Consider the following 21,274-nt stretch of genomic DNA (forward strand, 5'->3'; position numbering starts at 1 on the left):
ACCAGCCTAAACATCAACACATGTGTAGAATGTGATAAGCAAACTCCCTCACACGCTCTAAATCGCTGCACAGAAACCATAGTCCTACATCTCAATCAGATCAGGCACTGGTGGCCCAACCCCCCTGAGCAATACAATAGTATCTCCCTGGGCCACAGAGCAGCTCCCAATCTTATTGGAGAAATCTAAAAGTTTGCCTCCCTCGACGTGGAAGATCCTCAGTCGATCCTCTTCCCCAGCAGTCCGGTTATTGACATTCTGCACCTGCAACTTCCGCGCCGCATCATCTAGGATCTTGCCCACACTCCACCCCTTGTCATAGTAGAAATCTCCAGTGGGGTATTTGGCAGTAGTCGTATCTGCCGAGGCTTCAACATGGAGATAGAAGCGCTTGGAAACGTCAAGGTTGGAATCCCCCTTGGCGTTCTTCTTCAGTGTGTTTAAATGCGCCATCCGCGATGCGGCTGAGTTAGGTTTTGGTTTTGATTTCGGAACTATTGAAGTTGTAGCGGCGGACGATTTGGTCTTCCCCCAGCTCCGTAGACGTGAAAATGCCTGTCGTGCCTTGTCGGCTGAGGATGTGAAAGCTACCGACGCCGGGCTGGCGCCTAGGGGTGTTAGGTTGCTACAGTCGTGGTCCTCCCGCATCCGATGGGAGAGACAGTATTCCCTGTGGCAGTTCTGGCAGTGGACGCCTGCATTCGCCATGGTGTGGATTAGGGTCTTGCATGATGGGTGAGAGCACTGTGCGGAGTTGTAAACCGTAGGTTTCGGCGAGAGCCGCGAGGGTACGGTGGAAGCGGTGCCGTTAAGCCCGCCACGTCGACGAGCCCATTCTCCGGCCTTGGGACATTTATGGGTTGTTTCTGTTCGGTGATCAAGGCAGAATGTACCCTGGCATGATTCGCATCGAAACGGAAGAAAGTCAAGCTGACGACAGAACTCAAATTCGCAGTGTTTGCCGATGTCTTCGAGGTCGTGGTCGGCCATCTGGGTATAGGAGGAGGGTTGATCTGGAGACGAGGACGACATGATAACGGTAGATGGTAGGTAAGGTGATAGATGAGACGGTAGATGTAGCAGATGTTGTAGATGTGGTAGAGGCTGGTGACAACCACGGACGTCACGGTTTTGTCATCTTCGGTCATCCGCGATAAGAAGCTTCCAGCTGAGCCTTATCGCTTCCTCGGGACCATCGATACTCCGAGCGCCGACTTAGTCATCAGGTACACCTTTTCACGTGACACACCTTCATTTGACCTCTTCCTTCTTCTTTTCGTCGCGATGTTTACTCCCTATATCAGATGTAACCATCTTGCTCTTCTACTGTGTGTCTTTGCGTTGAGCATTGTGTCATTTCTATAATTAATATATAAATGCTGCAAACTGTGTCACTGCTTTATTATTGGCACAATTCTTTGACTACCAATAAACTATGGCTTGCTATACCATGAGCCTTCTGGATTTCAGATAGCTGTAGTCCGGCATTGCAGATCGCACATGCTTTTCTACCATCCAGCCAATCTCCTCTCCAAACTCTTGTTTCCATTTCTCTGCTTCATCGTCCAGATTGATATTTCCAGCTACCTTTGTGGTGTCAATTGACGTCGAGTTATCGATTGTTGATCGAAATGCCATGATTCCAGGCCGCCGGGGCTGAACGTCCTTTTCCCAGCTATACCTCAGCTTGCTACTATCCAGCCCAATAATCTGGCATAGCTTAACAAGCACTGCAGGCTGGGTTATAAAATCGTCGGCGTCGAGGACCAAGGGCCAGGTAACATGGTTGACTTTCGTCTCGGGCTGGGCGTCGGATTTACTGAAATGCTCGGAGTAGAAGTCATACAGTTTGCGAGTCCATCGCAGAGTCATGACCGCCCTGCAAATTCGTCTCCCGCGGGCCGACTTGGCAAATTCCTTGCCATCGGCTCGCACGGAGGCGCGATACCACGAGGGGAAAGACAGTGCTGGATGTCTGATCACAAAGATAGGTTGCCACATCTTTAAGAACTTGTCCGAGAGTATGGTTTCGTTTTCCGTTGAGCGACCCTCCATCGTCTGTACCAAGTCTTCTCGACCACGCAGCATCCAAGGCAGCTCTTTGGCAATGCTTTCCTGGCCATAGAGGAGCCTTGTTTCCGCGACCGGGTCTGCCAGAAATTGGGTATGCTCCTTTACAACAACGAGCTTCCCTTCCGACTCAGCATGGTGAAGGTGCTGAAGTAGCTCATTGAAACATTTCTTCATACATTTTTTTTGCTTCTCCTTCTGGTCGGGTGTCAATTCTTCAACATGCGTGTCGACGCAGCCGAGATCGTATTTCAGCAAATGCAGCGGCGAGAAGAAATAACCTCCATCCTTGCGGAGTGCAACTCTGGGCTGCTCCTCAAGTGCGAGGATCTTCACGAGGAGGTTCGATGCCGTTCGAGGGCATGTGAGTAGGTAAAAGCGATGAGGGGATTGATCGGCCTTCATAGCTGTGCTTCTGTTGAATAAGCTGGCTGTCTGAAATGGTTGAAGATATGTGTTGAATGATTGAGATGGTATACTAAGTATTCGGTCATGGAGTATATAAGGGATCAATTAGGGAGTGCAGAGCCAATCTCTGAGCCATAATTAGAGAGCAAGTTCGAGACCTGCTCTCGTGTAATCCTTTGACAAAGATAGCTAGTTCTACCAAGAAACAAGGCTAGTGGCTTGCTGAATGAGTTGTTATTTCAGCCACTGTGGGACGAATCGGCCTCATTTAAGGACCTCTGGTGAAAACCCATGAATTGGTATTCTCAACTAGACCGGTCAAAAAATTTGGTCGGTTGTCATGAGAATATTGTCCTGATATTTTGGCCATTGTTCAGTGGCTGCATCGTATGGGTGACAGGCACGGGTTGTACTAATTGGGTGGTAACGCATTGCTTAATATTCTGAACTGACCGGCTGAAAAAAACTTGATCGGTTGTACTCTGTGCTCCGTGACGAGAATTATTTTCCTCTTGCTACTTTAATGATCGCTTATAGCGGTTGATCTAAGGTACAAAATATAGACGCGGGAGGCTATACTCTGTCGTTCATTTCTACCCTTACCAAGCATTCAAGTTGATAAAGTACGATTTGACGAGACAATGACTGTCCCTTCAGCGACCGATAGAGCCAAATTCGAAACTACGAAGCGTCTTCTTGCTCAGATCATCAACGAAGGCCTTGCGAGCGCCACCGTGGAAGAGAGCGTCGTTGAGCCCACGCAGCAACGGCAACGGCAATTGTGTATTCAAAACAGCAGTAACAATGCCGACTCTGAATGGGTGAAAGTGAATTTGAAACTAAATGCGTTTGTTGACGTGGATCATGATGGCAAAGTCAGGTCCCTTGTGTTGCCTGAGAGCTTAGAACCACCGGTGATAACAAAGAGGCTGAAGCAAGGAGGCGTGAAAGAGGTGTTGAGTCCTGACGAGATATTTCGGTTTGTGATCCCCTGGTTCGTCGGCGCCGTTGGAGATACGGTGTCTATAGATCAGATTGCATCGCAATTCAGGAATTCCGCCGAGCATCAAGGTGAGTACTGCATGCACATATATATACTCTCCTATGAAAGGAAAAAAGCTGAGTGGTTGAAATAGAGGCATGGTTGGATCTCAACAGCCCCCCCAGGTTGCTGGATTTTGATTCTCCGTCAATAAGCTGGGAACAGACTCTGGTATACGGACATCCAACTCATCCAGTATGTGACGGCAGTCGAGCCTTTGCGCCGGTTCATTGGCACTATCTTGTACTTCGGCTTGCTGACATGCCCTCTTATAGTTTCATAGACAATGCTATGCAGAGGCACCACTGAAGCCAATAAATGGCGTTGATCTGCCTAGCATGTTAATGCCTGATCTCGCATTTGTTTCAGTCCCACGAGCTGACATGCAGGTGGTTGGTCCCTTTGAACAAACCATTGAGCCATTGCTTAAGACGCTCGAGGTCGTCGACGAGACAATATCGACAGCAGCAGCCGCTGATAATGAGAGAATCATTGTCCCCTGTTTTGCCCGGCAACTACCAGCTATCTTTCTTCATTTTCCCAATGCAGTTTTCACCAAGTCTGTCGAGAAGTGCGCAGATGCCCAGGCTTCAATGCGAACAGTCACGGTCCATCCCGACCTGAAATTTGACTACCATCTTAAGCTCTCTCTTGGATGTCAGCTCACCTCTGGCCTCAGGCTCATCGGGCCCTGGGTGGCCAGCGCTGGCCCGATATTCTCGGAATTGCTTGACAAGCTACTCCCTCCAGATCTCTGGCTCTATAAGGAAATTGCATCCGCCACAGGTGCCCAGGCCGAATATATAAAAGGGGGCCAGCTATCTTGCATCCTCAGAGAAGACCTGGAACCACGAGCGAGGTCAAACAACCAGGCTCTGATCATGTCAGGAGCGCTGGCTCAGCGGCCCCTGTACCGTGATAACCGCTCATACGCCGAGATATTGTTTGCTCTTGAGACAGAAGAGGAGAAAAAGTCCTGGTTTGCGCGGTTTGTCCTTCCCATATGCATTTTCCTTTCATATATTTGCATTTCATATATTTGCATTTCAAGATGAAAAATTTCTCACTATAATGTTGTTTGGAAATATAGGTATCTTGCCTGTGCATTCAAGATTATACTCACTCCGCTAGTTCGTCATGGGATTGGGATGGAAGCCCATAGCCAGAACCTGGTGGCTCGCGTATGTCTTCGAACCAAGCAAGTTATAGGATTTGCGATCCGTGATTTTGGAGGAGTCAAACTGCATATGCCAACTCTGGAGAGTCAAGGGTTTGGAATCGACCCATCACGGCTGGCTAGGGATGGCACGGCAATGACGGATAAACTAGAAGATGTTTGGAGTAAAGTGCACCATGCTCTTCTTCAAAACCATATCGGAAATCTAATTAGTGCAATGGGCTTGGATACGAACGGTGTGGGATGGGAGATTGTTCGAGAGGAATTGGCAACATCTTTACTCAACGACGAACACTCTGGCACCGCCGGGAGGGAAATATACGAATATTTCATGAGGGAAACAATGCCATTCAAATGCTTCCTAAAAATGAAGATGGAAGGGAAGTATCGCGATGTAAGTCGTTCCCTTGTGTCGCCAGATTATGTTAGGAGAACCATAACTGATTCAAGCCCTTGATGATTATAGTGTATCGACAGGGACCTCCCTAATGTTGTGCTGTCTAAATAGGCCTTGACCGCTGATGGATTGGCGATACAAACCTCATCTAATGGACAATGCTTCATTCCAATGTTTCGGTCCAGTATTCTGTTCTAGTGTTTGTTCCATGCCAATGATTTCGAGGAGTTATGTAACGATAACAGTCAAACCTAGTAAAGCAACTAAGTGGTGTCGCTTGAAGGATGGGAAGAAAGGGGCGAAGGCGATAAATCCCACTGTGTAGTCATACGATAGTACCGAAGGATATACAGTAAGCCGTGGGTTAGCTGAAGATTTATGATATTGAATATCTATACTGGATATAACGAGGTTGCTTGAGCGGTTTCTCTTGTTCAAGATCTGGGATCACATAGTGCATCTCCTAGTAAGCCGTGGAAGCTCGCGATGAATAACAGGGAGAGGCAGCTTTTTGAAATTTTACTGTACCTACTACCGCGACATGGGGTATAATGGACAACTCGTCCTAAAAGAGGCTAAAAACAAAGACAAAGTACAAGTGGAAAAAAAATCAAGGTACAGGTGGGAATAGACCAACAGGAGCCAAGGCCACGAGTAGGACATGGGGTATTATGTTCTGACAGTAAATCACAGAATACGCGAGGGTGTAGAATACATTGTACATTGAAGGGTGGAAAAAAAAGGGAAGTGATAGCAGAGGCAAGAATTTGGTAGTAGGTGAGGAAATTAGGCACAAGATAAAAAAAAAAAGGGGTAAAATACAGAGAATAAAGACTGAAAATGTCAAGTGACTTAGGAGTCGGATGGGTGGTTCTGAGGCGCAAAAGGAATGACGGAGGTAGGCGTGAAGACGGGGAGTTGCTGTGATGCCGTGGCTGGTGGAGATCGTACTGTGATTCTGGGATTCATGGCTCCACGGGGTGTGTTTGGAGTAAGGGGCGGAGAGGGCATGGTGCCATTGTTGCCTGTCTGCTCTATAGGAGGTGTAGACGCAACGTTCTCGCAGCTCTCGGTAGGGTATTGGATGTAGCTTGCGTCGTGGGGTAGGCCAGCGTCTGCTTCTCCAGGCGGAGGCATGTTGTTGTATTGTTTCGGAGAGATGTTAGCCGGTGGGCTGAATTGTTCGTTCTTAATCGTGATTGGAGAACCCATAGTAGTCTCGGTGGTAGGAGTCGCGGTAGTCGAACGGGACTTTGAGCGTGATTGCCGTCCATTGACCTCCTTAGCTGCGCGAGGAACCTTTCCTCCAGAGACAGTCTTGGCTGTCGGTTTCCTCTTGGAAGACTGTGACGTCGCTTTCGCGTCCTTTTTACCCTCCTGGGCCAATTTCGCTTCTCGAATCGTGTTTTCTTCTGGACTGGGGACATTCAATTTTATGCTCAGTTTCTTCACGCTGGCCGCTAAACCATTGATGCCGGCATCCTCGTCCTGGGTTTTCCTAGGACTATTTCTAGCTGAAGAAGTCGGGGCTCGACTGCTGCTTGCAGCTCTGGCCTTGTTTGTATTGCCCCGTGGCGAATTGGTAGGGGTTGCGCGGGATGGTGTTGGTCGCATAGAAGCTGCACGTACTTTCCGTTGATCAACTTTGGTAGCGGGAGAAGCAGGAGCTGTGCCTGGGGCCGCGGTTGAAGCGATGCTGATTCTCCGTGAGGCGCGGTAGCCGGTGGGAGCTCTGGCTGCTTCACTGTTCTCTAGCATGCTTGGGTCAGGTAGGTCGTTGACGGAGGCGATTGTTGTCCGACGCGTGCTGACGGATGAAGAGCGAGAACTGGAACTCTTGAGTCTCTCGGTTGGCAAGCCGGTGTTCTTCTGCTTCCGCTCCCTGAGCTGCATATGGTTGGCGTTCCTATCGCTGGCGCGTGGTTGGGTAGTCGCTGTGCGAACATCACGTCGAGGCTGGCTGGCGGTGACCTTCAAGTCTGCATGCTGGCAGCTCATGGTCTGACGATCAGTAGGGATAAGAGCCTTGGACAGCTCGAATGCGGCTGTTGCCCAGTCTACCTGCGGGAGAGGCGGGAGGGAGGAATCTCCGTAGTTATTTGGGCTATAGGATGAAGACCTATGATCCCGGGTTGGAGTGATCACCTTTGCAGAGGATGCCTGCGTGGGAGCAGAGAAAGTAGGGGGCCCTCTCTCGCGAGGCTTTCGGGGCATAGGAGGCGGAGGTCTGACCAGGTCTTCTAGCTCTTCAAGTAAAGCCGGTGCCCACCATATGGTATCATATGTGGTCGTAGGCCCTCCTCCATTTGGACCTGGACCATGCATCGAGTTCTGTTTGTTGTCGTCTGACAGGCCGAGCCGGTTGAACATCTCGGCTGCAAGACGGCTGCCCTGGTGGTCGTCGACGGTGCCGATGTTTTGAGAGTCTGAGAGGCCAGAGAGATGGCTGAGCACACCACTGGTCAGGGCTCTATCGCTGTATCCTCCTTCCAAGACCGAGACCACGCGACCGTCAACGGCGAGATCTTCCTCCTGTGACATTCTGACAACATCGGCAGTGAATCTGGCGTAGAAGTCTGTGGGGACGTTGACTTTGTGTCGTTGCATGCCGGCTCCTTCCCACTCACTCGCGTCGAACCCGGCGGACAGGAAGATGGCAGCTTTGGGCTGGGGAGCGTTGGGTGCCGCGTTGGCTCGTAGTTGTAGTGAATGTGCCCGTAAGAAGGCGCGGGCCTTTTCGATGAGGACCGAATATTTCGTCTCATAGAGCGTCCAGAATTCCTGCGGCGACTTCCACGACTCAAGATGGACGTTCCAGATACTCTGGCCATGGGCATTGTCAAGACAGACACTGGCGTTTCGAACCTTGGTCTCGTCTCCTTCCTCACAAGGGTATGAGTTGATATCATGTAAACTGAAATATCCGATGGCCGTCTTCTTATGCCATGCCGCATTCTTTGCAGCGTTTGCAGCTCGCTGGTTCTGCTCCCAGGCAATGGCCTGTGATCCGTCGCCGTGATGGAGGTCGAAATCAAGAATTGCAGCGTGTGTCAGTCCGTGTGTCATGGCAGCATAGGAAATGCCGACATGGACATTGTTCAGCCAGCAGAACCCAGACGGGTAGCTGCTCGAGCAGTGGTGTCCCGGTGGCCGGATGCAGACAAACGCCCGTCTCGTGGACGGAGAGGTAAAGACGGAGTCAACTGCATCACAGACTCCTCCCAGCGCTCCTTCAAACGCGTTCAACGACTCCGGACACAGATATAGATCCCCCTCGTGTAGCTTCGGGACAGCATTGGCTCCGGTCTCTTTGCCCGAGCTGCTGGGCCGGACGAGCTCCTTGCCGTTCAACGCCAGCCTCCCCTCCGCGGCATCACACATCAGCCGCAGCTCGTCCATCCATTTCGTGCCGTGGACGTGGGTGACCGCGTGCGAGTTCAGGGGCATCGTCCGCATCGTCTTGCGTATCTGAAACGGCGGCGGCGGCAGCAGTCGTAGATCTAGATCCGGATGTGGCGCACAGTCGTTGGAGCCGTAACGGCGGCCCATACGGGTATACGCAGCTGCCAGGCCCAGGACACTAGCATGCATGCGCTCCGGACGCTCGACGATGAGTTCCAGCCCCGCCTTGGAGGTGCGCGGGCGCGAGTATCGGTGGCCATAGCAGGCGTCCTGGATGATGACGACGGTGCGGGAGTGCAGCTCGGCGGTCTGGTGCAGCGCCAGCTCTCGAGCAAAGTGCTGTGCCGCGATGTCTGAGGGCGTAGGGAGCGCGGTCGAGGGTCCCATCTCCGCGAGGGGCGAGATAGGCCGTACGGACGCGCCGGAGGACGATCCCAGGTGCTGCGCGGAGGATCGTCTCGACAGGCTCTGGCGCGGCGAGCTCGACGAGGTGAGGTTCTGCACTGATCGGAGCGAGCTTGCTGATGCGCGTTTCTGCAGCGAGGGAAGAGAGCCGCGTCTCTCGTCGCGGAGGGAGGTGGTGCTGGTCGTTCTCCTGGGGCCGCGTTGGTGTTGATGGAGCTGCTGCTGGTGGGAGGGCGGGCTGGCGTAGGGATCGTTTCTCAGGAAGCTGTGGCTTGTCTCTGGCCGTCGATAGGGAGACTGTAGAGGCGAGAGAGAGGGTGAAGATGTGTTTGTGGTGATGTTGAGCTGGTTGAAGCCGTTGAGCAGTTCATCCTGCACGCTGTTGCGATGCTGCTTATAACGGTGCTGCGATGCCATGATGGCGGCAGATGGCAGACACTGCACTTCCTGTATTCTCCTTCACAGACTGGCTCTGCTGGTGCAGTCTGCCTGCTGGTTGGCTGTATACAGGTTGTTGTTTGTTGTATGAAAGTGCAGGCATAAATAGTATTCTTCGCGCTAGTCCAGGGAACTAAATATGCGGCCGTTTACCCCTGAGCAGCAACACATCATATCACAGCCAGCAGCCGTTGCACTGCAGGGTTGACAGGTCTAATCTAGGTCTATTGTACAGTCAGGAAGATATTGTACAGTCAGGAAGGCTGTTTGCTTCAAGCTTCTATGCTATCATCTAAGCTAGCTGATACAGATCAGGGAGAAAAGGAGGGAATAGCCGTCTACATCGACACCCAGAGAGGACGAGGGAGGACTCCGGGCTTGTCTGTAGGCCGGCCAGCGGCTATCGTATGCTGCGAGTCGTCGATGCCCACGTACGCTTCACGGCGAGGCGGGTTGCCCACCGTCACAGACCAGGTGCGTAGGCCGTAGTAGGATGCCAGAGAGTGGACGAGCCATCGTCTACAGCGGTCAGTACTAGAAGATAAAAAGGATAAAAAGGATAAAGAGAGAGAGAGAGAGAGAGAGAAAGAGATGCTCACCCGAAACCGGCGGCTCGATCCTCTGCAGGACTCTCAAAGACCATCTTCTCACCGGACGAAGGAAGAGGCTGTCCCCTAGACTGCTGCTTGCGGCCAGTGAAGACGACTTCGTCTTCGTCCTCATCACTATCGATGCTCTCTCCACGAGCCTGATGCCAGGTCTGCGTCTCAATCCACTGCTGGACGAACAGCCGGATCTCCTCTTCCAACTCCTGCACCAGACCTCGCGCCGCCCGAGCATGCTTCAGCTTCGCCCGTAGCTCCTTGGATATCTTGTCCAGCTCCGCGTTCGCATGTCCATTCTCAGCACCTTCGTCGGCCGTCTTACCGGATGTTCCTTGCTTCCGCTTCGACCTGCGCCGGGCCTGTTCCTTCGCGGCCTGGTGCGAGTCCCAGAGCGAGGCAAGGTAGTAGGGAACTGGATTATGGCGAGGATGCGTAGGTTGGACCTGCCAGTCGTTCGCAGATGGAGGTTGGGCCCAGGGGTTGCTCAGCAGTCGATCTATACAGAGAAGCGTCAGGTCGAGTTCATGTAGCTTATGTCGACCATACGTACCGTTCTCCCAGCGCTGTCTGCGACGGCTGCCTTCCTTGCCCTTGAGCAGCGACTCGCGACGCTTCAGACTGTCTCGACGCAGCGGTTCTCTGCGTCTGTACGTCGACGACGGCTCGACAGCAGCATCGTCGACTCGGACACTGCGTCTCAGGCGCACCGGCGTAGGCGAGATAGGCTGCGTATCGTGGTCGTCTAGCGGGATGGTTAAGGGCGCTGAATTGCGGTATGGAATCGGCGAGGACTCGAGGGACAGGCTCTCGATGGCCTGTTCAGACCAGGACGAGATCGCAAGAACCTGCTGGGGCGTGAGAGCTTGTGCTGCTGTTGTTGCTGATGCTGTTGCTGCTGGTCCAGCTGCTCCAGCTGGTGCCGGGCTGTTCAGCGTCGGATGGACAGCCATTGCTGCGGTTGTCTGTCTGTCTGTCTGTATATGTGGAGGCGGGGAGACGGGGAGACGAGGAGCCTGGCGGTATTAGTATCCCTCCCTCATCGATCGCACGCCGCGTCCGCCCGTATCATGACTCTACGGCGTTGGAAGTACGAAGCTCTGAATCATAAAGGCTGATGCCGAGATCGCGGCCAATGGTCGGGCGTGGCGAAGGCATGCCGTGCATAGCGCGCTGGGATCAGACAGCCAACTTTGTATGCGATATCCCAGCCAGCGATGCACATACATAATACTTACATATATAGATGATACAGATGTAGATAACAAGATATAGAGTAGATAATAAGATGTAGATAACAAGGTATAGAGTAGATAATAAGATATAGGTAGTAAGATATAGATGATAGAAGTATGTACTATGGTATGGAGTATGAGTATGTACTATGGTAGGGCTATTTACAGACTGGATAGTCAATTACATGGACAACTCGGTGACGAAGCCGACGACGAGCTTGGCGTGCTGGATCATATGGTCGAAGCTGAGGTAGCTGATGTTGTCGGAGTCGGTGTGGAGGTGAGGGTCGAGGAGGTCGATGGGAGACTCAGCGACCATGGCGGATGGGTAGCCGTTGCGGTTGGCAGAGGCGTGGTCAGAGCAGGCATAGCCGCATCGGGAGTCGATGGTTGGGATTTGGCAGTACTAGAACAGAGCAGTTAGCAGGTGGTGAGGTGGTGAGGTGGTGAGGTGGTGAGGTGGTGATGTGATAACAATGCAGACGTACCTTCTTGATGACCATGCGGACGAACGTGGTCAGGCTAGCGTTGACGTTGTCGGTGATGATGCCAAAGGACTCCTTGAGGCCCTTGTCGAGCATGCCCTTGATGTAGCCGGTCATGTCCTGGTTGAGCATGGCCTTGACCTTCTTGCCGGTCTGCTTGTACTTGGCGAAGATGGCCTGGGAGCCGAGGAGACCAGCTTCCTCACCGGCGTACCAGTGGAACTCGATGGTGTTGGCGGCCTTGCCCTGGACGACGTTGGGGTCCTGGAGAAGACCACGCATGGCCTCGAGGATGGTGACGGAGCCGCTTCCGTTGTCGTCGGCTCCTGGAGCACGGCCGGTCATGGGGCTGCGGCCGTTGATGCTGTCCTGGTGGGCACCGACGATGACGAGCTCGGCGGAGCGGCCGGGGATGGTCGCGATGATGCTGTGCTGCAAGAAGTTGTTCTGGAAGCTGGCGACCTTGGCGCCGTACTTGTCTGCACCGGAGGCAGTGATGGCGGCCTGGACCTGCTGCTGGAGCCAGGTGGCAGATTGCTTGCCATAGTCAGACTTGTAGTAGCGGTTGTGGAACGAGCTGAGCTTCGTCAGGTCGCGCATCATGTTCTCCTTGGACAAGGTGGCGATCATCGCATTGACAGCCTTGGAGTGGCGGATGGTGGTTGGGTAAGCAACGGGCGCCTGCACGGTGGAAGCAGTGAATCCAGGGGCCTCATCGGTGATGTCGAAGAAGTCTTGGCCATTCTGGACAAAAAGTCAGCATGGAAGAAGCGTTGAAAAGGATAGGGAGTATGCATACGCGCTTGAGCTCCCATTTCTCGTCTTCGGTGACCCAGCGAGTCTCGCCAGGAGCAAGTTCAACCAGGAACTTCTCAACACTGGTGTCCACCGGGAGGCTAGCTCCGAGAACGGTGGAAGCGGTAGCGCCCAGCGCAAGGACGGACAGGAACTTCATGGCTAGCATTGACAGTCAGTATGTCGTCGATCAAACAAAATCCGCAACAGGTAAAAGGTATCATGGCTAACCGGCAAGTAGATCGTCGGGAGATAGTCGGTCTTATCAGGGATCACTACGGGAGGGAGGGAAGAGGATGTTTCTTGAAGATCAGCTATGAAGATCAGTTCGATCCGTGCGAGGAATATCACAGCAGATCAGCGGCGCCTCGATGATATTTATATTCCTCCCCATCCCACGCACTAATCATCCCATCTAACAAGTGACAGCGGTGACAGCGGTGACAGCGGCGACAGCGGCGAAGGGCAGCGGCATCATCACGGCTATGTGACGGATTACAGCGGCCAAACGCGACAGTTCTTCTGCACCCTCCCTTATCCCCCCAGACCCGCATCACACCTGAAGTCTTGGGGAAGCGGTTCGGAATCCTACCTGAAGAATCCCCCCCATGTGCAACAATCAGGGCTCCCCGGGATACCCATGATAGCCTCGTGAGTTTAATTACCTATCCGGATATGGGCATATGAAGATAGCCTGCCCTAGGGTTCGACGGCGACGGCGGTGAGAGCAGGTGCTGTCAACAGCCCAGCGCCCGGCTAGTTCATCTCTGCTGTGATACCACCTCTAGCCACGCGACCCCAGAGGCACGTCTTGAATTGACGTCGAGCAGTGGATACGCCAAGTAGCAAGCTGATGAAGGCAAGAAATGCCAGGTAACCTTCTTGCAGCGCGGGGAAGAGTTCGCAGCGGTTCATCGATCGTACATAGTACGGGGTAACTGATGCAGCCTCCTGCTCAATATTCTATTTCATCGTCTCAGGCTCAGCCGGAGAGAGTCAGGTGTGATCAGACTCGGGAGGGAGAAACTGGACTCGAACTTCTCGGCTTCCCGGTGACGGCGAACCTGATCGACCCGCGCTCCTGATCAGACCCTATCCTTATTCTCGAACCAGTGGGATCGTCGAAGGGCGGTGGAACCATGCCCTCCTTCGAGAAACATCTTCTTTTCCCTGGTTTTGAGTTGGTCAGGCTCATCTGCGCTTGTCCCGTGCCGCGGCCAATAGGCGATGCAGACAGGCGAAAGAAGGTATTCCTCTTATTAATACCAAGAGAACCATCTGGGGTCGTTCTGTCTTGGCTGTTTCGTGTAAAATATATATGTTTATATATAGTGATGGGCTGACGAGAGTGCCGGGGTGGTCGATATCAATACGTAGCCTTTTATCTCCCGTCTCCAGGCTCCGTGTTGCCGTGCAGGCCAGCTCAAGGCTCCCATGGCCGGCTAGTAGACGTATTCGGATAGTGGCCGCCAACCGCGGCAGTCACCATATCCTCGGCCTTTATTATCACGAAGGCTTGTTTTGTAGAAGTATAGAAGTGTATCCGTAGATGTTGATGTTGATGTTAAAGAAGAAGTTGAGATAGAGTAGATGACTAAGTAATGACTAAAACATGACTAATGTCTGACTAAGAAAGATGAGTAAGCTGACTAAGGCCGTCCCTAAGCGGAACACCATGTGACGACCCCGCAGATCAGCATAGCAAGAGGTACCTTCTACCTAAAAGTACTTTGTCTCTGCTGTCTCAACCACGTAAACATAAGTAGTTTTAAGTAAGAGTACCCACTGTTGATGGTGCACAAACCGTCAGCTGCCCTTCCTTGCTTCTTCTCCTCCTCCTCCAGCTTCCTCCATCCATCTCAGCATGCGCCGTGTGTGGTGGAAGGACTCAAGCTTCGTCTCTTCGCATCCCAACTAGCTCTGCATAGCATAGTCGAGTTCACTAGTAGGATAGGTTAGTACTAGCTTACGGCCTCTTGTCTGCGGGGAGGGGAAACAACGTCAGGTCTTCATCTCGCCAACATCCCCAGCAATAGAGCAGCAGAGGATACTCCGTACACCAGCGAAACAGCATAGATATCAGAACAGTTTCTGAATCCGCAGCTATGGCAGACTCAACAGTCCACACTTGTGAGTTTGAGATCACCTACCGGCATCGTCGTCTGACCAGTCGGTCCTTGTGAGCTGGCATGGCATGGTTCTAACTCGTCTCAACCCCAGACAACCCGTTCGTCAAGCGCTCGTCTTACCAGCGTAGCTCCATCTGGACCTACCAGGCTGCCAGCGCCGTGTCCTGGCTGCTCGTCGTTGGCTTCGGCGTCTACAGCTGCACCCATCGTGGTGGCCACAAGAGCGCGCCAGAGCACGACCACGTCCTCGCACACGATGACCACCTCAACGCCTTCTCCCAGACCAAGGTAGTCACCGGTATCTACTGGTGAGACAATACCCAGAATCAGGAGGGAAAGCTGTATGTATACTTACCTTGAACAGGATTATTCTTCTTGTCTCCCAGCTCGGCTACATCAGCCAGCTCTGGAGCTCGGATGAACAGCATGTCACCACGGCCGCCAACGTCGCCCCTTACTTTGTCCTCAACAACCTCTTCGTCTTGGCCTTCACCTTGCTCTTCGTCCACGCCAAGTTCTGGTGGGCAGAGGTCTTTGACATCCTCAGCTTGATCAACCAGGCCACCGTCTACTGGAGCTTCTCGGACCTGCACCCGTTCATCCACTTCCCCGTCGTGGCCGGTCCCTATGCCTGGTCCCTGCTTACCTTCTTCTGGAACGGTGCCGTGGCCGTGGGCAGCAACAGCACGCCCATGAGACTCGTAGCCAACATCTTCATCTGGGTCTACTTCGTCTACGGACAGGCTCACATCGTCATCCGCAACGACCACTACTTCGGATACGCTCTCAGCTTGTTGACCTTCTGTAAGTTTCAATCGTGGAAGGGGAAGTGAACGTACAATAGCTAACTTAGACAGCCCTCTCCCTCAAACAATTGGCCATCAAGATCATCTCCCTCCAGTGGATCTTTGCCTTCACCATCTTCGGTGTCTTCATGGTCTCTTCCCTCTACAGCACCACCACCAACTTCCTCGGCCTCAACTTCTTCCTCGTGCCCCGCGAGGAGCCAGAGCAGGCTGACCGCGAACGCGAGCCTCTTCTCGCCAACGAGTAGACTGACCACAGCACTAACGTCTACCCAGTACCGTAAATCTAGCTCAACTCGACATCCTGGGTACACCATGGTTAACCCGACATCTCCACCCTGTCACTGTTATCTCTTATATTAATATTTCCTTCCTCACGGAACATCAGCCAACCATCACTGCTCCGTCAGAACACAAATACGAAACAAGAAAGAGTGCGATTCGCATCATATACTCCCTTGTCTCATCTCTCATTTCTCTTATCTCATCATCTCCTCTATCCTTGTCAAATTCGGATCATGATCTATGCGTTTTCGAGTGTTTATATGTCTTCGAGTGGCTTTCGGAGCAGCGTCGTTCAGTGATAGCGTTCTTTCAGTTGGTGTGGCCTAGCTATCCTTCTACCCTAATAATGATTATCCGGCTCTCCTTTCGTCTTGTCTTCCTGTAGTCAACCTTTCCTTGTTCCCACCTTAGTTATATATCTATATCTAAATTGCTATAGTGAATACATCTCTTCCCAGACACGATATATGGTAAACACGAGATTCTGGTTCCTGGATACGGGCCGTGAGCTTCCACTCTTGCATCGGAGTCCCGTCTGGGTTTCGCCTGCCAAGGGTCGTCCATCTTATATCGGCCTCCGCTCCAGTTCAGGATATATAAACTGACGAAGGCGCATCACACTCTCTACATATATCAAAGTATACATCTGAAGGTATAAGGTCCAAAAAAACATACACTTAAGGTAGGCAAGCCGTAGATATATAGGTATACACGCTAACAGTTACAGATGTCTACCCTCTCCGACGCAGAACAGAACCTCATCGAAGTCGCGACCAGCGCCATCGAGGCCATCCCGCTGTCTGAAGACTACAGCGTCGCCAGCGCCGCGCTCGCAGAAGACGGCCGTATCTTCACGGGCATCAACGTCTACCACTTCACCGGCGGACCGTGTGCTGAGCTCGTCGTCCTGGGCGTCGCGGCCGTAGCTGGACCTCCGAAACTCACCCATATCGTGGCCGTCGGGAACCAGGGGAGGATGGTGCTCAGTCCGTGTGGTCGCTGCAGACAAGTGCTGTGCGATTTGCATCCGGACATCAAGGCGATCGTGAGAGACAGCGACGGGACAGTGAGGGTCGAGAGGGTGCAGGATCTCTTGCCAGCCAGATACAAGCCTGACAGCACTGTCGAGAGCATGTAGTATCATTTATCTATCTCTATATCTACTCCGTATATCTATCTATATCGTCTGTTATGTCCATGGTGTAGATATATGCTTACTCATGGTTGCCATGACAACGCGTATCAACAGAGCGAGCGCTTCTTCTATAACTCCAGATCGCATCCCGGCGCTTCATATCTTACATCCTGTGCTAAGTCTGCTCTACTACTCGCATTACTAGTTACAAGTCTTCTGCTGCTGGCCTGACGTCCTCTGCAATCGCCCTCTACCCTAACATGCCAGCTATACACTCGATATAGATCCGCGAAGCCGTCCTTATACTTGAACCGTTATCTCAACCGTCGCCAGCTCGACAACAGCTCAATGGACCGTCCAGGGACGCCTGCCAGCTCGGCTCCTCCGGGCTACAGCGAAGAACCGCCGTCTTACATGACGCCGAACGACTACGACGATAACGATGACATGAGATCTTCCATGTCCGCCGCCGGAGCGAACGCCTCTGCGACGATGCGACTGCTCCCGTCCGGCACTGGCAGCAGCATAAACGAAAGCTACGATAACTACGACACCTATTCTCTTGCCAGTGACCTTGGGAGCGCGCAGTTTGGGATGCGTCGGCCGTCGATAATTCAGCGTCAACAGTATGTAACATCTCACCAGGATGGCAGCACAAGCACAGTGATGGAAGCTCCAGGACCGCTGGACTCGGCTTCAGGCAATATCTCAGCGGAATCACATTCTGCCCATGCCCAAGTCACTATCCCTTGCCCTTCTTCCCCTGACAACACTCGTCTCCTTGCCCTGCCTCAAGATATCCCTCTAGATGTCCTCCCCAAGAAAGATGGCCCTATCAAACATGGCGCAAGGGGGAAGACGGCCTCTCTGCGGATGTATCATCCTGCTCTCCCTGCCCCTTTGCGTCTGGCTACTCCCAAACCACCGATTCTTCCAAGAGCCAGCCGCCAGAATGACAACATTGCCCTAGACGGCTTCTTTCTTGCCCCAACTCATACCGACTTTGGGGGTTCGCTACCCGCCATTCAGGAAGCAATCGATGAACTTGAAGCTGACCAGAGATTAACTAGATCCCCGGTATCTACCTCAAGGCCCTCCCCCCAGCGATATCATCCCCCCCACCATCAGAATTCCACAATCACCAATCCCCTTTCACGGCCTGCCTCGAGTATAGGCCAGGCACCAGTCATCCCCCCTCCTTCAGCTCCCAGCGTAGACGGATCTCAATATTCAATACGGGCCCCTTCGCCAACGAGGCCGTGGACCCCGTCTCGTGCCACAGACTGGCAACGACGCCCGTCATCCGTCTCGAGCATCAATTACGAGCCACCAGACCTCAATGGAAGTCCCCGGCCAGGAACTCCTAGCTCAAGGTATGGAGGTAGCCCACGGCGTCCACTTCCTCCCGCACCTTTGTTCTCAGTTCCAGCACCAGTATCATATTCCGGCGAGACCGCCATCGATATAGGAGACGTTGACCCGAGTGACGAAATGGATGATGTTTTTGGAGGCAATGGCAGGACCATAGATCCCAAACGTGCGTCACATGGCAGTTTGAGGTCTTATCAATCCTACATGAGCGAGTCAACCATGGTGACCGATGAGAAGGAACAGATGAAAAAGGTCGATCTCGAAAACGATGACGACGACGAAAGCGAAAGCGAAGTCTATGCCGCAGCACCCACCGGCCGTCAGGATAGGAGAGGCGTGAGGCAGGCGTTGATGGCAAAGAAAGAGGTCAAGCTTGTCAACGGAGAGCTTATCCTGGAATGTAAAATTCCTACCATCTTACACAGCTTTTTGCCTAGGAGAGATGATCGAGAGTTCACCCACATGAGATACACGGCCGTGACTTGCGATCCAGATGACTTTGTAACAAAGGGGTACAAACTTCGTCAAAACATCGGCAGTACCATGCGCGAAACCGAACTGTTTATCTGCGTTACGATGTATAACGAAAATGAAATCGACTTTACCCGTTCGATGCATGGAATCATGAGAAACATATCTCATTTCTGTTCCAGGACCAAATCGCGAACATGGGGGAAGGACGGGTGGAAGAAAATCGTTGTCTGCATCATTGCTGATGGAAGACACAAGGTCCACCCACGCACTCTGAATGCACTCGGAGCCATCGGCGTGTACCAAGATGGTATTGCAAAGAACATAGTTAACCAGAAGGAGGTCACAGCCCATGTGTACGAATACACGACACAAGTCTCCCTGGATCCGGACTTGAAGTTCAAGGGTGCCGAGAAAGGTATCGTGCCTTGCCAGATGATATTCTGTCTCAAAGAACGAAACCAGAAGAAGCTCAACTCTCATCGATGGTTTTTCAACGGCTTCGGTCGCGCATTAAACCCCAATGTTTGCATCTTGCTTGATGTTGGAACGAAACCGGAATCAACTGCCTTGTACCATCTCTGGAAAGCATTTGATCAGGACTCCAATGTAGCCGGCGCTGCCGGTGAAATCAAAGCCGGTAAAGGAAAGGGATGGGTGGGCCTACTCAACCCCTTGGTTGCGTCTCAGAACTTTGAATATAAAATGTCCAATATTTTGGATAAACCGCTCGAATCTCTGTTTGGGTATATCACTGTCTTGCCTGGTGCGCTGAGTGCGTACAGGTACCATGCTCTGCAAAACGACTCTACCGGCCATGGGCCCCTCAGCCAATATTTCAAGGGTGAGATGTTGCACGGGAAAAATGCCGATGTTTTCACGGCAAATATGTATCTTGCTGAAGATCGTATTCTATGCTGGGAGCTCGTTGCTAAAAGGGAGGAGCAATGGTTGTTGAAATTTGTCAAGAGTGCTGTCGGTGAAACCGATGTTCCAGGTAAGTTGATCTGTCAATTTCTTATTTCTTTAGTGATGGAACTCTCCCTGCTAACAACTAGAACTAGATACCGTGCCGGAATTCATCTCTCAACGTCGAAGATGGCTCAACGGAGCGTTCTTTGCAGCCGTCTACTCTCTAATTCATTTCCGACAGGTTTGGAAAACTGACCACACTCTCGCTCGCAAGATTTTGCTGCATATTGAATTCGTATATCAATTCGTTAGCTTGGTTTTCACCTTCTTCTCTCTGGTATGGACCGTCTATTTTGAAATCTATATAGTTAAGCAAAAACTGACGATTGCATCTTAGGCCAATTTTTACATCACATTCTACTTCGTCGCTTTAGCGGTGGCGGATCCGAAAGTAGATCCGTTTGGTCACGGAATAGCGAACGTCATATTCATTATTCTGAGATATGCCTGTGTTCTACTTATCTGCTTGCAATTTATCCTGTCCATGGGAAATCGGCCTCAGGGGTAAGTTTTGATTCATCCTCCCGCTTTATCTGAATACGTGCTTACTTTGATTAGTGCGAGGAAAATGTTCCTTAGTGGAATGATTGTATACAGTATCATCATGGTATATACGACGTTTGCCGGATTATATGTCGTCGTCAGCCAATTTACGTCTAAGTCGAATAAAGATAAGCTGGTTCTAGGTCAAAACGTGTTTACAAACGTGATCGTCTCGACTCTATCAACCGTTGGTCTTTATTTCATCATGTCGTTCATATACCTTGACCCCTGGCACATGTTTACCTCGTCCGCTCAATATTTTGCCCTGTTACCAAGTTACATCTGTACGCTACAAGTCTACGCCTTCTGCAACACCCATGATGTCACTTGGGGTACAAAGGGAGACAATGTCCAGCACACCGATCTCGGTGCGGCACGTACCACAGGCTCGTCAACGGTCGAGCTCGAAATGCCTTCTGAACAGCTTGATATTGATAGCGGATATGATGAGGCGCTTCGCAATCTTCGCGATAGACTCGAGGTGGAACAGCCACCAATACCCGAATCACAGATGCAAGAAGACTACTACCGCGCTGTCCGAACATACATGGTGTCTGTATGGCTGATTGCCAACGCCATCCTAGGCATGGCTGTGACAGAGTCATACAGCAACAAGCACATTGGAACCAATGGCTACTTGGCATTCGTGCTATGGAGTGTCGCTGGCCTTGCTGTATTCCGTGGCATAGGTTCTACTGCCTTTGCAATACTCAACGTCGTTCAGAAGGTTGCTGAGGGTAGGATGAAGTTTGTCGCTGGCAAATGTTCAAACGGTAGCAGTGCAGGCAGCTCTGGTGCTCCAAGTTCTGTTGGAAGACTTCCTAATAGAAACATAAAGGAGAAGGTCACCGACTGGTTTAGTGAAACTGGATGGACTGTGAAACGGCAGTTTGGAAAAGTGGCCTTTTGGAGGAAATGATGATTTCATTTGTTTTTTTTTGTCCCTTTTGTCAAAGATGTACACGAGGAGTTCTTGTTTAAAATTTCTGTGTGCATGTCGGGGATATGTACGCGCTACATGATCGCGGTCCCGGAGTTATTGGATTTGTTATGAGTATAGTTCATGTGTTTTTATGATGGTTGGGATTTATAAATTAATGATGTTC

At 51.8% G+C, this 21,274-nt stretch overlaps 8 protein-coding genes across 8 annotated transcripts; 3 read left to right on the plus strand and 5 right to left on the minus strand.

Moving 5' to 3' along the window:
* Positions 1-84: 84 nt before the first annotated feature.
* Positions 85-1,148, minus strand: GIQ15_06131 (AN1-type zinc finger protein 1; the record flags this gene model as incomplete). Its single annotated transcript, XM_033553548.1, has 2 exons — positions 85-843; positions 894-1,148. 2 exons carry the CDS (start codon positions 1,146-1,148, stop codon positions 85-87), a joined length of 1,014 nt encoding a protein of 337 aa, XP_033404692.1.
* A 295-nt stretch (positions 1,149-1,443) lies between these two features.
* Positions 1,444-2,475, minus strand: GIQ15_06132 (uncharacterized protein; the record flags this gene model as incomplete). The annotated part of the gene is made up of 1 exon (XM_033553549.1): positions 1,444-2,475. The coding sequence occupies one exon, from the start codon at positions 2,473-2,475 to the stop codon at positions 1,444-1,446; it is 1,032 nt and encodes a 343-aa protein (XP_033404693.1).
* A 644-nt stretch (positions 2,476-3,119) lies between these two features.
* GIQ15_06133 (uncharacterized protein) lies at positions 3,120-5,205 on the plus strand (the record flags this gene model as incomplete). Its single annotated transcript, XM_033553550.1, has 4 exons — positions 3,120-3,549; positions 3,818-4,508; positions 4,611-5,091; positions 5,164-5,205. The coding sequence occupies 4 exons, from the start codon at positions 3,120-3,122 to the stop codon at positions 5,203-5,205; spliced, it is 1,644 nt and encodes a 547-aa protein (XP_033404694.1).
* A 741-nt stretch (positions 5,206-5,946) lies between these two features.
* On the minus strand, positions 5,947-9,318 carry GIQ15_06134 (histone deacetylase HOS3; the record flags this gene model as incomplete). The annotated part of the gene is made up of 1 exon (XM_033553551.1): positions 5,947-9,318. One exon carries the CDS (start codon positions 9,316-9,318, stop codon positions 5,947-5,949), a length of 3,372 nt encoding a protein of 1,123 aa, XP_033404695.1.
* A 359-nt stretch (positions 9,319-9,677) lies between these two features.
* GIQ15_06135 (uncharacterized protein) lies at positions 9,678-11,099 on the minus strand (the record flags this gene model as incomplete). Its single annotated transcript, XM_033553552.1, has 4 exons — positions 9,678-9,858; positions 10,020-10,440; positions 10,495-10,686; positions 11,036-11,099. The coding sequence occupies 4 exons, from the start codon at positions 11,097-11,099 to the stop codon at positions 9,678-9,680; spliced, it is 858 nt and encodes a 285-aa protein (XP_033404696.1).
* Positions 11,100-11,357: 258 nt separating this feature from the next.
* On the minus strand, positions 11,358-12,625 carry GIQ15_06136 (leucyl aminopeptidase; the record flags this gene model as incomplete). Its single annotated transcript, XM_033553553.1, has 3 exons — positions 11,358-11,582; positions 11,665-12,405; positions 12,461-12,625. 3 exons carry the CDS (start codon positions 12,623-12,625, stop codon positions 11,358-11,360), a joined length of 1,131 nt encoding a protein of 376 aa, XP_033404697.1.
* Positions 12,626-14,561: 1,936 nt separating this feature from the next.
* Positions 14,562-15,639, plus strand: GIQ15_06137 (uncharacterized protein; the record flags this gene model as incomplete). Its single annotated transcript, XM_033553554.1, has 4 exons — positions 14,562-14,586; positions 14,677-14,893; positions 14,950-15,389; positions 15,443-15,639. The coding sequence occupies 4 exons, from the start codon at positions 14,562-14,564 to the stop codon at positions 15,637-15,639; spliced, it is 879 nt and encodes a 292-aa protein (XP_033404698.1).
* Positions 15,640-16,403: 764 nt separating this feature from the next.
* GIQ15_06138 (chitin synthase 1) lies at positions 16,404-21,087 on the plus strand (the record flags this gene model as incomplete). Its single annotated transcript, XM_033553555.1, has 5 exons — positions 16,404-16,810; positions 17,096-19,650; positions 19,718-19,902; positions 19,963-20,129; positions 20,184-21,087. 5 exons carry the CDS (start codon positions 16,404-16,406, stop codon positions 21,085-21,087), a joined length of 4,218 nt encoding a protein of 1,405 aa, XP_033404699.1.
* Positions 21,088-21,274: the final 187 nt, after the last annotated feature.

Source organism: Arthroderma uncinatum (assembly GCF_011692745.1).
Source record: "Arthroderma uncinatum strain CBS 119779 chromosome Unknown scaffold4, whole genome shotgun sequence".
In the NCBI taxonomy this organism is placed as follows: Eukaryota; Fungi; Ascomycota; class Eurotiomycetes; order Onygenales; family Arthrodermataceae; genus Arthroderma; species Arthroderma uncinatum.